Raw genomic sequence first — 15,410 nt, 5'->3', positions numbered from 1 at the left:
GATATATCACAATGTTGAAGACCAGATGTCGCCCAGCCCTAACTGATGTCCTCGTCAGTTCTTACCAGGTGTGCATACACAAACCAGAGCGGACGTTCAGTCCTGCTTCCCTCACCACCCCCCACCCCCCGCCCCCCGGGTTCAAACCTTGGAATCAAGTCCTGGCTGCGAGATGCCAGCTTGGTGAGCGCAGTCATGAGGACGGCAATGGCGCGAGGAGAGTATTTGGGGATGCTGGCCAAGGGCCGCAGCTGAGTGATCTCAAAGAGCATGGCCTCAAGGACTTCAAAGAACCTGTTGATCTGCTCCACCGTGCACCGCTTGTCGTGCGACACGGACGCGTACTCGCCAATGGTCCACACCTGTGGGAAGGCACACTCCTTCAGAGAGGGGCATACACACCTCATTGCCTCACAGAGGACTAGAAACATGAGAGGGAAGCAGCAGAGAAAGCCTGTGGGACCCTAGGGGTGGACGAACTAAGCAGGAATTGACTCAGCTGCACCTGGTGCCTCCTTCTCTCAACCGGGCCAAGGAAAGACCAACAGTTCTCCTTAAGAAAGGGAGGAAACTCTGCTGGCTGAAACCAGGAGCAGTTTTCTGAGGGTAGGACAGCAGAACCAACTTCCTAGGAATCATAGAATCATGGAATCCTAGAGTTGGAAGAGACCCCAAGGGCCATCCAGTCCAACCCCCTGCCAAGCAGGAAACACCATCAAAGCATTCCTGACAGATGGCTGTCAAGCCTCCGCTTAAAGACCTCCAAAGAAGGAGACTCCACCACACTCCTTGACAACAAATCCCACTGTCAAACAGCTCTTACTGTCAGGAAGTTCTTCCTAATGTTTAGGTGGAATCTTCTTTCTTGTAGTTTGAATCCATTGCCCCGTGTCCGCTTCTCTGGAGCAGCAGAAAACAACCTTTCTCCCTCCTCTAGATGACATCCTTTGATATATTTGAACATGGCTGTCATATCACCCCTTAACCTTCTCTTCTCCAGGCTAAACATACCCAGCTCCCTAAGCCGTTCCTCATAAGGCATCATTTCCAGGCCTTTGACCATTTTGGTTGCCCTCCTCTGGACACGTTCCAGCTTGTCAGTATCCTTCTTGAACTGTGGTGCCCAGAACTGGAAGGTGGAGGACTCTCCTTCCTTGGAGGTTTATAAACAAAGGTCAGGTGGCCATCTTTCAGGGGTGCTTTAGTTGCAAGTCCTACACTGTAGGGGGTTGGTCTAGATGACTCTTGTGGTCCCTTCTCTGATTCTTACTCTCCTGGGCCTCAGGCGTAACTGCAGGCTATGTGCCAGAAGAGGTACAAGCAGTCCTCATGTTAGTGTGCTAGCAAACTGCCTTGTGGCTCCTTCTGAACTGAACAATAGGGTGTGAATAAAAATGGGGGCTGGAACTGAGAAGACCCTGGGTCAAAGCCCCACTCAGTCTTCCATCTCTCCCTGCACCTTACCTCACCTTAAGGGGTTTTGTGTGGACAAAATAGGAGGGGGGGGCACATATGCCACCTTGAGTTCTTGGGGGGAAATAGTGGGATTTAAATAATAAGTTAACTAATTGTGGTTTAAACTCAGTAGTTTAAATTGTTCCATAACTCCAAAAGGGTCTGCTAACTTCTGGTTATTTAAGACATTTTTGATCCATTCCTTTTTTTAAGTGATGTGGCTTGCAAAATCGAGATACTGGTAGGTGCATTTCCCAAATTCTGTTGGAAATTAACATGTAACAGCTGGAGAATGTACAAAAATGCAGTTAAGATATGTGACATTCCAAACAGCCTGTTGAGGGTTCTGTACATCAACCAGAACCCCCAACTGTGTACACAATTCCCTCTTCAGGGACGGATTATGCGCACATTCGCCACGAGGTCAGGTGAATCGGCATGTAAAATAACAGCAACCAAATTAAAAGTTAATGTGATTTTAAAAAAACGGGCAAGGACTAAATTAACAGCTGGTCAATGTTCTGCTAAAACTACCAGCAGAAATTTAGCCTGGTACCTAAAAGATGCCAGATTAATTTTATCTGGGGAGGGAATTCCACAGCAAACGCCAAGTTGGTGAATGGATGAAAAACTGGCAACGCTTCAGCTGGGTGGATCAGAGAAGAAACAGCTTAGAATCTGGGCCACAGATTCCCCCACCCCTGTTTTGAATCTAACACAAAGGGAGAGCAGCCTGCAGACCATCGGGGTCGCTGGATTCCCATCAGCCCCAGCCAGCCCTGCTGAGCCCCTTAAATCAGGGATGATGGGAGATGGAGTCTAGCAACATCTGGAAGGCCAGCAGGCTCCCCTCTCCCGGCATAAGGGATATGATCAGTATCCCAGATGGGTGTGTAGGGCTGGGGGTTGTCCTACCCACCAGGGCAAGTGGGCTTCTGCTTACCACGTCAGTGTATAGGTCCTCTTTGGTCTGAATGTTGGTGACCGTTCCCGAAAACTCCAGAAGCTGTTGGGACAGCTCCACCACCAGCGAAGGGTGCAGCTTGCACAGAACCGACAGCTGGGAGCTCATCACCCTGGCAGGGAAAAGGGGACAGCCGGGGTGACTAGGAGTTCTCTACAACCCACAGGTGAAGAGAGCAAGATTTCCAAAACAGCGTTTGGGCCACTTTCTGCTCCTGAATAGGCTTCTGGCAGGAGGCGTTTGGGGTGGGCTCTGGGAGAGGCTCTTGTGGCAGCAGAGGCCTTGTCACAAAGGCTTTGATAATGATGATGATGATGATGATGATGATAATAATAATAATAATGTTTATACCCCACCCATCTGACTGGGTTTCCCCAGCCACTCTGGGCGGCTTCCAACAGAACATTATAATGCAATAATCTATTAAACATTAAAAGCCTCGCTAAACAGGGCTGCCTTCAGATGTCTTCTAAAAGTCAGATAGTTGTTGATTTCCTTGACATCTGATGGGAGGGCGTTCCACAGGGCGGGTGCCACTACCAAGAAGGCCCTCTGCCTGGTTCCCTGTAACTTGGTTTCTCGTAGTGAGGGAACCGCCAGAAGGCCTTCAGCACTGGACTTCAGTGTCCAGGCAGAACAACGGGGGGTGGAGACGCTCCTTCAGGTATACAGGACCGAGGTCGTTTAGGGCTTTAAAGGTCGGCACCAACACTTTGAATCGTGCTTGGAAACGTACTGGGAGCCAATGTAGGTCTTTCAAGACCGGTGTTATGTGGTCTCGGCAGCCGCTCCCAGTCACCAGTCTAGCTGCCGCATTCTGGATTAGTTGTAGTTTCCGGGTCACCTTCAAAGGTAGCCCCACACCAGGATAGCATGCATCAATTAGGGCTGCAACGCCAAAGGGATTCATCTGTTGGATTCGCTGCGTCAAAACTCCCGAAGAAGAAGAGGAGTTTGGATTCGATATCCCGCTTTATCACTACCCGAAGGAGTCTCCAAGCGGCTAACATTCTCCTTTTCCTTCCTCCCCCCCCCCCCCGCAAACAAACACTCTGTGAGGTGAGTGGGGCTGAGAGACTTCAGAGAAGTGTGACTAGCCCAATGTCACCCAACAGCTGCATGTGGAGGAGCGGAGGAGCGAATCCGGTTCCCCAGATTACAAGTCTACGACTCTTAACCACAGATCAACTAAAAACTTGCTCTTGATTTATTTGGCAGGGTAGGGTTTTTTTAATGCTATTTTTTTTGTAATACAAATGTTTATCATGTAGATGAAATTCTTGGGAACTGTATTTCTGGGGTGGTTTTGTATGCCTTCTTTCTCTTGGATGTTTTTTTTTTTAATGCTTACTTTAAACTGTATTTATATGGGGATTGATTTTATTCACTTTTGTACATTTTACCCTGGAACCTTCACATGAACGGCAGCTAGGAAAAATTTTAAATTAAGAGACCTGAACTTAAAAAAGAGACAGGTAGGTAGCCGTGTTGGTCTGCCATAGTCAAAACAAAATAAAATAAAAAATTCCTTCCAGTAGCACCTTAGAGTTGGTCTCTAAGGTGCTACTGGAAGGAAATTTTTATTTTATTTTGTTTTTAAAAAGATAGGCATTCTCTCCTTTTCTCTTGTGTGCACAGGAAATAAGGCCTCTGAAGATGCACACAATCTTAAAGCAAAGAGAGCTGGTGCCTTAAAAAAACCCAAACCAATATGCAAATTTAGATGCCAGACTCAGTCTCGTGTGATTAATCAATTAACACTTCTTTAGTCTAGCTGCTGCCCTGGCATTTTCTCAAGAGCCACCTCTTCTTCCAATCAATCATCCTCAGACTTTTCTTATCCAAAGGCACTACTGTCTCCATGGCTCACAATGCCTTTTTTAAAAAGCTTGTTAATGGTATAAGAACATGAATGGAGCTTGTTTTTTCCTCTCTCCCTCCCATCATTTCTTTTCTTTGTGAGTCGTGTCTTAAAGAGATTGCAAGCCTGGAGGTACAGACTGTTTTGCTACCGATTTTTGTAAGCCACTTGCGAAGCCTTTTCAGCTAAAGAACATTTGGTTAGTTAGAACAGTGTCAGTAGTTCAGTTGCAATAATATACACATCACTTGGAAACCAAGCCTTTAGTGTCATCTGCCCGGTCCTGTGGAACTCTCTGCCACTAGAGGTTCAGTAGACAACTTCTGTCTCAGCTTTTAAATGCTTGCTGAATTTTTTTCTAGTCCGTGATGCCTAAGCAGGCAATATACCTTTCCACAGTAAGTTAGCTGATTTCTGATTTAAAGTTTTTTAATGTGGTTTTTATCAAATGAGCTTTGTGTGCCATTGCTGTAATCCGCTCGTTTTTTAAAAAATGAATTAGCAGTAAATAAATATTTTTATAAATAAAACAATTGAATAAACCAGGCTTAGGATAGAGACGTAAGCAACCAATAGGTCAGGGCGATGAACAGAAAAATACCGTATTTTTCGCTCCATAAGACACACCTAGTTTTTAGAGGAGGAAAGGGGGAAAGCCCTGTTTTTTGAGGATCAGCTGAAAGTGGTGCAGCTTTTTTTTGCAAAGGGAAAAGCCCTGTTTTTTGAGGATCAGCTGAAAGTGGTGCAGCTTTTTTTGCAAAGGGAAAAGCCCTGTTTTTTGAGGATCAGCTGAAAGTGGTGCAGCTTTTTTTTTTTGCAAAGGGAAAAGCCCTGTTTTTTGAGGATCAGCTGAAAGTGGTGCAGCTTTTTTTTGCAAAGGGAAAAGCCCTGTTTTTTGAGGATCAGCTGAAAGTGGTGCAGCTTTTTTGCAAAGGGAAAAGCCCTGCTTTTTTGAGGATCAGCTGAAAGTGGTGCAGCTTCTTTTTCAAAAAGGAAAAGCCCTGTTTTTATAGGGTTCAACTCACAGTTCTGCATCTTCTAGTCCTACAGCCATTTCTACAGTTTCCAGACAGATAATCTAATCAGCCAGTCCCATGTCGTTGGGGAAACAAACAGCCTCCCTCTGCATTCAACAATGGAGGCCTGGACAAGGGGGCAGGGCTGGAAAGGGAGCCTTATCTCTCTCCCGATCACTTGCTGAACAGCTGTTCAGCGGCTTCCTTTCAACACCCCCTTCTCTCTTTGTAAAAAAAAAAAAAAGCACGATCTGCTTTTGGCCCCTAGGCAATTCGGCTCCAGGGACCATGCATTCGTTCCATAAGATGCACAGACATGTCCTCTTACTTTTTAGGAGGAAAAAAGTGTGTCTTATGGAACGAAAAATACGGTAATATCCCAAGAGGAATCTTGACTGTAAGAGACAATGGTAGTATCAAATCAGAAAATAGCTCCATTGGAGAGAGAGGCTCAAGAGGCAACACTATAGAACTACTCCATCCAGGAGCTTCGGTTGCTACCGTAAGACTCCCCAGTCTGGAGATGGCAGATTTTGCCCTTTCCCCGCCTGAGATGATGAGTCGACACTAACCTGAACACCTCTGCCTTGAAAGCCGGGATTCCATAAAGCTGGTCACTCCTCTCCAGGATTGCCAGGACCAGCTTGTTTGCAAGAGCCCCATCTGCAAACTGGAGAAGCAGGAAGAGCACGGACCATTCAGTGCCTTAACTCAGCGAAGGAAGATCCAGGAATCCTGGAGAATCCCAGGCCCTTGCATGCTGCACTCATCCCATCGCCCGCTATAACAAAGATCTACTGAGCAGGTCTGCCACCCATCTGCATTCTGAAAAACACCAAGCAACACACAGGCTAATAATATATTGACAATATTATGTAACACTATCAAACTGTTTCAAAATTCACAGACGGAAGACGTGTAATATGGGCAAACTAATAAGAGTCAAGTAACTATGCCATAAACAGAATGACTAGAATGGTATGTCACTGTAAAGAATGACTGGAATTGAGGCTGAATGCTTTTCCGCAGTAAATATCAGATCCAAATGTATAAAACAGCAACCCAGAAGTGAGGTGGTTGGTGCTCCAAACGTCACAAAAGGGTGCTCCGAGCACAGCAGCAGACAGAACAGTTCTTCCAGGATAATGAACTTTTTCAATGATAATTCTTCATCAGCTGGCAATAATACAAAATGAAATCCATTACATTCAAATACACCATCTCAGGACTATTTAATTGCTCATCTTCCAACATTGTGTATGCAATCAAATGCCAACAGTGCCCTTCAGCTCTCTATATTGGACAAACAGGCCAAACCCGACGCCAAAGGATAAATGGACATAAATCTGATATCAGGAATCACAAGACAGAGAAACCAGTAGGAGAACACTTCAGTCTCCCAGCACATTCTATACAAGATCTCAAAGTAGCTGTCTTAATACAAAGAAATTTCAGAAATAGACTGGAAAGAGAAGTGGCTGAATTGCAACTAATCACCAAACTTAAAACCATGGAGAAACCTGGTTTGAACAAAGACATTGGATTCTTATCTCACTATACATAACAAAGCTATCTTTAGCCATCTCACCCCTTGCCTTTCCCTGCAAGACTAATTGCAGCCGTTTAGAGTCGTCAACAGGTTTTCCACACTTATCAGCCTATCACCCATTCCCACCACCCTTCTGAGTAATACCCCTCCCCACTCCCTCACTATATTTAAGGATCTGGTGACTTCTGTTTCAGTGTATCTGAAGAAGTGTGCATGCACACGAAAGCTCATACCAGGAACAAACTCAGTTGGTCTCTAAGGTGCTACTAGAAAGAATTTTCGATTTTGTTATTCAAATACAATACAGAGATTGAAATGGCAGGCCTCTATTCAATCTGTTCTTATAGCATCACCACGCTGCAGCTCACTCTCGACAACATTTTGGACCGGTTATTTACTGCGGAAAGGCGTTCAGCTTCAATTTCATTCATTCTTTACAGTGACATACCATTCTAATCATTCTGCTTATGGCATAGTTACTTGATTCTTATTAGTTTGTGACTCCCTGCCCATATTACACGTCTTCCGTCTATGAATTTTGAAACAGTTTGATAGTGTTATATAAATATTGTCAATATATTATTAGCCTACGTGCCGCTTGATGTTTTGCAGACTGTCCTGTTTTGCAACACAGGGGATCTTTTTCGGTTTACCCATCTGCATTCTGGCGTGGTGGTGCAGCCACACCAGTGGACCAGGGTTAGCGCTGACCCTCGCTGAGGATATGAGACGAGGCTGCTGGATCAGGCCAAAGGGGGCCTTATCTAGTCCAGCATCCTGTTCTCACAGGGGCCAACCAGACGCCTCTTCTGGGAAATAACTGGCTTATGGACTTAGGTCTGCTTCAGATCCCAAAGGTGCACTGAAGCTGGCTTAGTTTGCTTGCTCCTGGAGGACTTTGTCCAAAGTGACACCAGGGGCAGCTGCTTGTTATCTTGCAGGGACAGAGGCTGGAGGAGCAGGGAAAGTGCTTTCGATTGGAGCAGATGCAGCACAAACCAGGCCTTGCCAACACACTTCCAACCATGGTTCCACATCCTGGTTAGCGGCAAATCCTTCACTATACAGAGATGAGCACGTCATCGGCACCCATGGTGCTGCTGAGGCTTCCCAGAATAAAGAAATAAACAACAAATCCGCCTTTAGGTTGAGGGCTGGCATGTCTAGTGGTTTGAGTGCTGAACTTAGACCAGGGAGACCCAAGTTCAAATCCTGGTGCAGCCGCAAAGCACACTGGGTAACAGCAATCCAATGCAGAGAATCCCATTGTGTTCCCTGCAGCTTAAGCTAAAGGTAAAGGGACCCCTGACCATAAGGTCCAGTCGTGTCCGACTCTAGGGTTGCAGCGCTCATCTCGCTTTATTGGCAGAGGGAGCTGGCATACAGCTTCCGTGTCATGTGGCCAGCATGACAAAGCCGCTTCTGGCGAACCAGAGCAGCGCATGGAAACACCTTCCCGCCGGAGCGGTACCTATTTATCTACTTGCACTTTTGACGTGCTTTCAAACTGCTAGGTTGGCAGGAGCTGGGACCGAACAACGGGAACTCACCCCATTGCGGGGATTCAAACCGCCGACCTTCTGATCAGGAAGCCCTAGGCTCTGTGGTTTAACCCACAGTGCCACCCGCGTCCCTGCAGCTTACTACCTAGTAAAGGGATGCGGGTGACGCTGTGGTCTAAACCACTGAGCCTCTTGGGCTTGCTGATCATAAGGTTGGTGGTCCGAATCCCCGAGACGGGGTGAGCTCCCGTTGCTCTGTCGCAGCTCCTGCCAACCTAGCAGTTCGAAAGCACACCAGCGTAAGTAGATAAATAGGTACCGCTGCGGCGGGAAGGTAAACGGCATTTCCGTGCGCTCTGGTTTCCGTCACAGTGTCCCGTTGCACCAGAAGCGGTTTAGTCCTGCCGGCCACATGACTCAAAAAGCTGTCTGTGGACAAACGCCGGCACCCTCGGCCTGAAAGGGACATGAGTGCCGCAACCCCATAGTCGCCTTTGGCTGGACTTAACTGTCATGGGGTCCTTTACCTTACCTTTACCTTTACTACCTAGTAAGTGTGCTGAGGACTGTGGCCTAATGATGCCATCCTTTGAGCACTTTCTCAGAAGCAAGTGCCAGTCTCCATGGTTGTTGTTGTTCAGTCGTACAGTCGTGTCTTCCACTGCCTCCCGCAGTTTAGCCAAACTCATGCATGGTAAGCAGGCAGAAATCAGCAACCTCCCCCCCCCCCCAATTGCCATCACTCCTCAAGGCTGTTGCAAGCGTAACATGGAATAATCCAGCCTTGTAGAACACTCAGAGCCATCATGCCAGTCACAGTGAATACCCTCCTAGACTACAGAACAGGAGCTGAATCCAGATTTGGGAGGAGGGGAGGGACCCAGATGCCTAAGCATTGGATGCACTTTTGACGTTTGAATTTTTAAAGCCCTAGTTTAACACTTTCACTGAAGTAGGCGTATTGGAGGAAATGCAACTGGAACAGATCCTTGCAGGGGGGAAGCAAACCTTACCTCGGCTACGACTCCAAAGTAGAGCTGCAGTAAGACAGGGACGCTCTCCGCACACTGCACCACGCGAGGGGAACTGGCCATGGATCCCAGAAGTTGGCGGATGGGAGTCAACCTGGTGTGTGGGGGGGGGGAACCACAATGGAAGAACCCATAATAGCATCAGAAGTCTGGCTGCAGCTGGATCACACCAAAGGGACAAATATCTGAAGGGCCGTCACATGGAGGAGGGAGCATGCTTGTTTTCCCCTGCTCTGGAGGGCAGGACTCGAACCCATGGCTTCAAGTTGCAAGAAAGGAGATTCCGACTCAACATCAGGAAGAACCTTTCAGACGGTACGAGCTGTTCAGCAGTGGAACAGAATCCCACGAGAGGTGGTGGCCTCTCTTGGAGGTTTTTAATCGCATATTAAGATATAAGAAGGGCCGACACATGGAAGATGGAGCAAGCTTGTTTTCCCCTGTTCTGGAGGGCAGGACTCGAACCCATGGCTTCAAGTTGCAAGACAAGAGATTCCAACTAAACATCAGGAGCAGTAAGGGTTGTTTGACAGTGGAACAGACTCCCTCAGGGGTTGTGGACTCTCCTTCCTTGGAGGTTTTTAAGCAGAGCTTGGATGGCCATCTGTCATGTTATGATCTCGTTGAGATTCCGGCATTGCAGGGGGTTGGACTAGATGACCCTTGGGGTCTCTTCCAACTCTAAGATTCTATGATGCAGCACCAAGGAGAACCATCAACACATCCAGGAGGGGGTGCGGGAAGTTTCGGTAAAATGTTACAATTTGTTCAGATTTGGGAAAATGTCTATTTGCTTCAATTTAATTTGTTTTAATTAGTGACCAATTTGGACAAAAAAATGAAAATCATTAAGAAGAAGATTTGCCCCCCCCCCAAAAAAAACCCCACAACCGCAACAGTACTTTGGTTATATCATAAGGTGCCTTGGGAACTTTGTTTAGCGGGCAAGGTAGGAGTACAGTGGACGCTCGGGTTGCGAACGTGATCCGTGCAGGAGGCACATTTGCAACCTGCAGCACCGTGTCTATGCACGCGCGAGTCGCAATTCGGCGCTTCTGTGCATGTGCAAAGCGTGATTTAGTGCTTCTGTGCATGTGCCGAAACCCAGAAGTAACCTGTTCCAGTACTTCCGGGTTCAGCGCAGTGAAAACACACAACCTGAAGCGCCTGTAACATGAAGTACGACTGTACCTCCCAAATAGACAGCATCAAATAAGAAGAGCAGTTTGTCTCAGGGATGGCCTCCTACCTGCCAGGGTCTCCAGGAGCCGACTCGACCCGAAGGAGATACTGGAAGAGGGCTCTGTAGTCCGGGTGGCGGTAAGCTTCCAGGCAGGTGGCTGGCTTCACAGCGGAGTCCACAGGTGTCCTCTCAGGCAGGGGAGTCAGGGCAGACCTAGCGACAGATGAAAAGCCCATGTGCACCTTGTTCAAAAGCACCGTCCGTTAAAAATGCAGAGGAATCTGGCCACAAGAAGCCCCCACCCCTTCCTACAAGCCTGTAAAGGTATACAGGTGAAACAAGCAACGCTGACACCAAACCCTACATACAGGTGAAACTCGAAAAATTAGAATATCATTGAAAGGTTCATTTCTTTCAGTAACTCAAGGTGAAACTAATATATGAGATAGACTCATGACATGCAAAGCAAGATATGTAAAGCCTTTATTTGTTATAAATGTGGTGATTATGGCGTACAGCTGATGAGAACCCCAAATTAACAATCTCAACTTTGGGGTTTTCATCAGCTGTACGCCATCATCATAATTATAACAAGCAAAGGCTTGACATATCTCGCTTTGCATGTCATGAGTCTATCTCGTATATTAAACTCCAGTAGCTAATGAAAACAATTGCTTACATAAATGGACTTTCCCACAATATTCTAATTTTTCGAGTTTCACCTGTATTTGGCGGAGCTTTTTCCACTTTACCTGATCAGCCGCCTTGAGTCCTGGTCTGGGTATAAATAAATATAAAATAGTAGTGGTACCATGGTTCTCAAACACCTTGGTTCTCAAACACCAAAAACCCGGAAGTAAGTGTTCTGGTTTCTTAATGTTTTTCAGAAGCTCGGCTATTGTTTCTGGGGTGCCTGCACCAATCAGAAGCTGCGCTTTGGTTTTTGAACATTTCTGAAGTCAAACAGACTTCCGGAATGGGTTAAGTTTGGCGCTTTTGTTTTTGCTATTTATTTTGCGTTTTTGTTTTTGAGGCTTTTTCGGTTAATTTGTTTTTGTGACTGTGTGGAACCCAGTTCAGCTACTGATTGACTGACTGACTGATTGATTGATTGTCAAAAAAAAATTTTTTTTTTAAATCCTTCCAGTAGCACCTTAGAGACCAACTAAGTTTGTTATTGGTATGAGCTTTCGTGTGCATGCACACTTCTTCAGATTGATTGTGTGACTGTGGAAATGGATAAAAGCCCCCCAACCAAACAATCATCAGTGCAGGTAAGAAAAAATAATAATTTTAATTTTTATCATCTACAATACTGTCCTATTTATTTGAATAATTGAACATTATTGCTTTCATTTTATGGATCAATGGCCTCGTTAGATAGTAAAATTCATGTTAAATTGCTGTTTTAGGGGTTGTTTTTAAAAGTCTGGAGCGGATTAATCCGTTTTGCATTACTTCCTATGGGAAAGCGCGCCTTGGTTTAGGAAGGCTTTGGTTTTGGAACGGACTTCTGGAATGGATTAAGTTTGAGAACCAAGGTAAACACTGTAATAGCATTACCCTGTGCTTCCTGGCGCTAGGCTGCGGGGAGGAGAGCTATTACCTCAGCTGGACATCCAGCGCCGCTGCCACACAAGGCAAGTCGAGAAGCAGGTGGAAGACTTCCACGGCCGTGTCGGTCCCAAGCAGGGCTGGCAGAAGGTCCATATAATCGGCAACAAGGGCTGGGCTGTTCCATGCCAGAAACTGCAAGGAGGGTAGTTGGGAACGAGATGAAACTGCAATGAGTGGGCCTGCTCTCCCTCCACACCCCAAGTGGATTCTCCCACTATAGATCCCCTCACTGAGGGAAGACAGCAGAGCCAATGATCCAAGCCCAGACCTACAGCTCCTCCTATGCAAAGGAATGTCGGTGCCTGAAGCTTGGGCAGGCCATTGGGCCCATCTAGAACGACGTCTACTCTGGTTGGCAGCAGTTCTCAAGCATCCCGAGCAGGTGTCTTCTCTAGCTGGAGATGCTGCAGGCTGAACAAGACAACCTGTGGCTCTTCCTCAATAGTCGCAGCTGGCCACACAGGTGGGTCTCCTCCAGGGCCGGATTTAGGTTGGATGAGGCCCTAAGGCTAAGCTACTGAAGGTCATGGGGCCCTTTATATATCCAGCTGTCCTTTGTCAACAAAAAACTGTCACTGTTTTTTTGTGTTGAATATATGCTACATGGTAATTTATGGACCTCATAGGTATCTCAAGCCATTTGCACATAACAAAATATGTATCAAAGTAATTGTTGAACTGAAATACAACCAGCCCATGCAGAATGTAGGCACCCTATATATAGAAATGAGCAAACCAGTGATATTTTAGGGAGCAGGCTAGCAGGTGGGGGCCATTACTTACATCATAGGAGCCTGCACAACACAAAACACTGTTGCTGTATGCAGGTTTTATTTTATTTGTTTTTTTATATTATATTTTGGAAATGTATATTCAGGTTTTCCCCCCTTTAATTTTTTGGGGGGGACCCCCAAGAGAGTGGGGCCCTAAGCTAGAGCTTGTTTAGCTTATACGTAAATCCGGCACTGGTCTCCTCTCTCCCTTGCATCTCCATCACTCCTAAAGTTGTGGCCAGATTGCTGACCGGGGCTGGTTACAGGGAGCAGGTTAATCCCTTGTTCAGGGTGTTAATTAAGCCCCATGTGGCTTTGGGACAGGCTACCGGAAAGATTGCATCTCCCTCTGCAAACCTGCCTGGGTGCCAAGGTCTTTGGGTGAGCCCCTTCTCTCTGATCTACATCAGAAGCATTGTTGGAAGGTGACCCAACAAAGACGGGGCCTTTTCTGCGGCTGCCCCCATATTGTGGGATTCCCTCCCAAGAGAGGTCAGACTGGCTCACCCTCCCAGACATCCTTCCACTGGCAAGCTAAGACCTTCCTGTTGAGAGAGACAGGCCTTTGGAAACAAACGTGCAGGCAACGCTGACCCCTGGGCTGCTGTGAGAGAAAACTGGATTTTAATTGCTAGTTCGAAATGTAGTTTTGATGTTTTTCAACCAGTTTGTTTTTATTCCTTTGCATTTCATAATGTCACTTTTAAATGGTGGAAGCTGCCTTGAATCTCAGCTTGGGAGGAAGGCTGCATCTAAATACGTTAATAATAATAATAATAATAATAATAATAATAATAATAACGGCCCTGAGAAAGGGCCAACTAAGAGCAGTTGGATGAAAAGGAAGAATCCACCTGCACATTCTCCGACAGGTTTTAACTTCTGCCAACGAGGCCACGTGAGAGTCTTGCTACCAGGTACCTTGAATAGGTTTGGGAAGTTCTGTCGGAAGATGCTGAGGTTCTCGGTGAAGAACCGGGTGTTGTGCCTGCAGAACTGGATAAACTCAAAGGCCAGCATCGGGCTGTGGAAAAGCTGAGCGGGAACTTTGGTGAACAGGTGCCTGTAAACAGCTTCGGAGTCCACAGCCGCCGTCTCACCTGGGGAGCAAGGACACACACGCACACACACACACAAAAAATTAGCATTCTCCATCCTGCCTTAGTCAGCCTTGGGGAGGAGGAAACCCAGGGTGGCACAGACCTAGAGTACCGGTATTTCCACACACACACACCCCAACTAAAATTTATATACCACTTGATTGTAGAAAAAAACTTCAGATAAAACAATAAAATAATCACCAAAAAATTACAATCGTTAATTTAAAACATACAGAGCAGTGCAATATGTCCTTCTGAGGCACGTTTGCTGCAAAAAGAGAATTACAGCATGAGAAGAGCCTGCAGGATCAGGCCAATGGCCCATCTAAGTCATCATCCTGTTCTCCTAGCGGCCAATCAGATGCCTGCTGGGAAAACGGCAAGCAAGACCGGAGCACAGGAGAACTCTCCCACCTTGTGGCTTCCAGCCACTAGTATTGCTGCAACATTCCTAAAAAACACAGCTAGCCCAGAGGCACATTAACTTCTGCCCCTTCCAAGTCCACAATCTAAGAGCTCATTGGATATGTCTACCAGAGGTCGCCTGAGCAACATGCTTTAAAATAAAATTTAAAAATCAGCACTTTTCCAGCCTCGTCTCTTGGCTTCAAAAGGCACTGAAGGGACCTTTCCTGGCTGTGTGAGAGATGGGCAGCCTCTCACTCAAGGCGACCCGGGCTAAATCATTCATAAATATGGACCACGGTTCCCTTATTCTTCTGTCACCTCCTCTGACCATCCACACACACTGCACCCAGATATTTAGAATGCTGGTGTGTTTTTGGTTTATTGCTGCTTTTAAATTCCCTGTATGTTTTAATTGTTTTTACCAATAATCTTACTATTTTATTCTTTGTTTGTAAACCACAGTATAATAATAATAATAATAATAATAATAATAATAATAATAATAATAATAATAATAATAATAATTTATTATTTATACCCCGCCCATCTGGCCGGGTCTCCCCAGCCACTCTGGGCGGCCTCCAACAAATACCAAAATACAATACAGAGTCACAAATTAAAAACTTCCCTAAACAGGGCTGCCTTTAGGTGTTTTCTGAATGTCAGGTAGTTGTTTATTCCCTTGACTTCTGACGGGAGGGCGTTCCACAGGGTGGGCGCCACTACCGAGAAGGCCCTCTGCCTGGTTCCCTGTAGTTTTGCTTCTCGCAGTGAGGGAACCGCCAGAAGGCCCTCGGCGCTGGATCTCAGTGTCCGGGCTGAATGATGGGGGTGGAGACGCTCCTTCAGGTATACAGGACCGAGGCCGTTTAGGGCTTTAAAGGTCAACACCAACACTTTGAATTGTGCTCGGAAGCGTACTGGGAGCCAATGCAGATCTCTCAGGACCGG

At 46.5% G+C, this 15,410-nt stretch overlaps 1 protein-coding gene across 1 annotated transcript in view; it reads right to left on the bottom strand.

Moving 5' to 3' along the window:
* AP5Z1 (adaptor related protein complex 5 subunit zeta 1) overlaps window positions 1-15,410 on the bottom strand; it is a 31,821-nt gene that overhangs the window by 770 nt on the left and 15,641 nt on the right. Inside the window, exons 10-16 of the mRNA XM_033167396.1 lie at window positions 13,873-14,051; window positions 12,168-12,310; window positions 10,628-10,774; window positions 9,361-9,472; window positions 5,869-5,966; window positions 2,399-2,531; window positions 148-362 (exon numbers count right to left, since the gene is read on the bottom strand). Coding sequence (XP_033023287.1) covers window positions 148-362; window positions 2,399-2,531; window positions 5,869-5,966; window positions 9,361-9,472; window positions 10,628-10,774; window positions 12,168-12,310; window positions 13,873-14,051 — 1,027 coding nt within the window. The remainder of the gene's footprint in view (window positions 1-147; window positions 363-2,398; window positions 2,532-5,868; window positions 5,967-9,360; window positions 9,473-10,627; window positions 10,775-12,167; window positions 12,311-13,872; window positions 14,052-15,410) is intronic.

The sequence above is a fragment of the Lacerta agilis genome, chromosome 13 (assembly GCF_009819535.1).
Source record: "Lacerta agilis isolate rLacAgi1 chromosome 13, rLacAgi1.pri, whole genome shotgun sequence".
NCBI classification, from domain to species: Eukaryota; Metazoa; Chordata; class Lepidosauria; order Squamata; family Lacertidae; genus Lacerta; species Lacerta agilis.
Note: the sequence above shows the minus strand (reverse complement) of the source record. Positions and strands in the feature narration are given on the sequence as shown.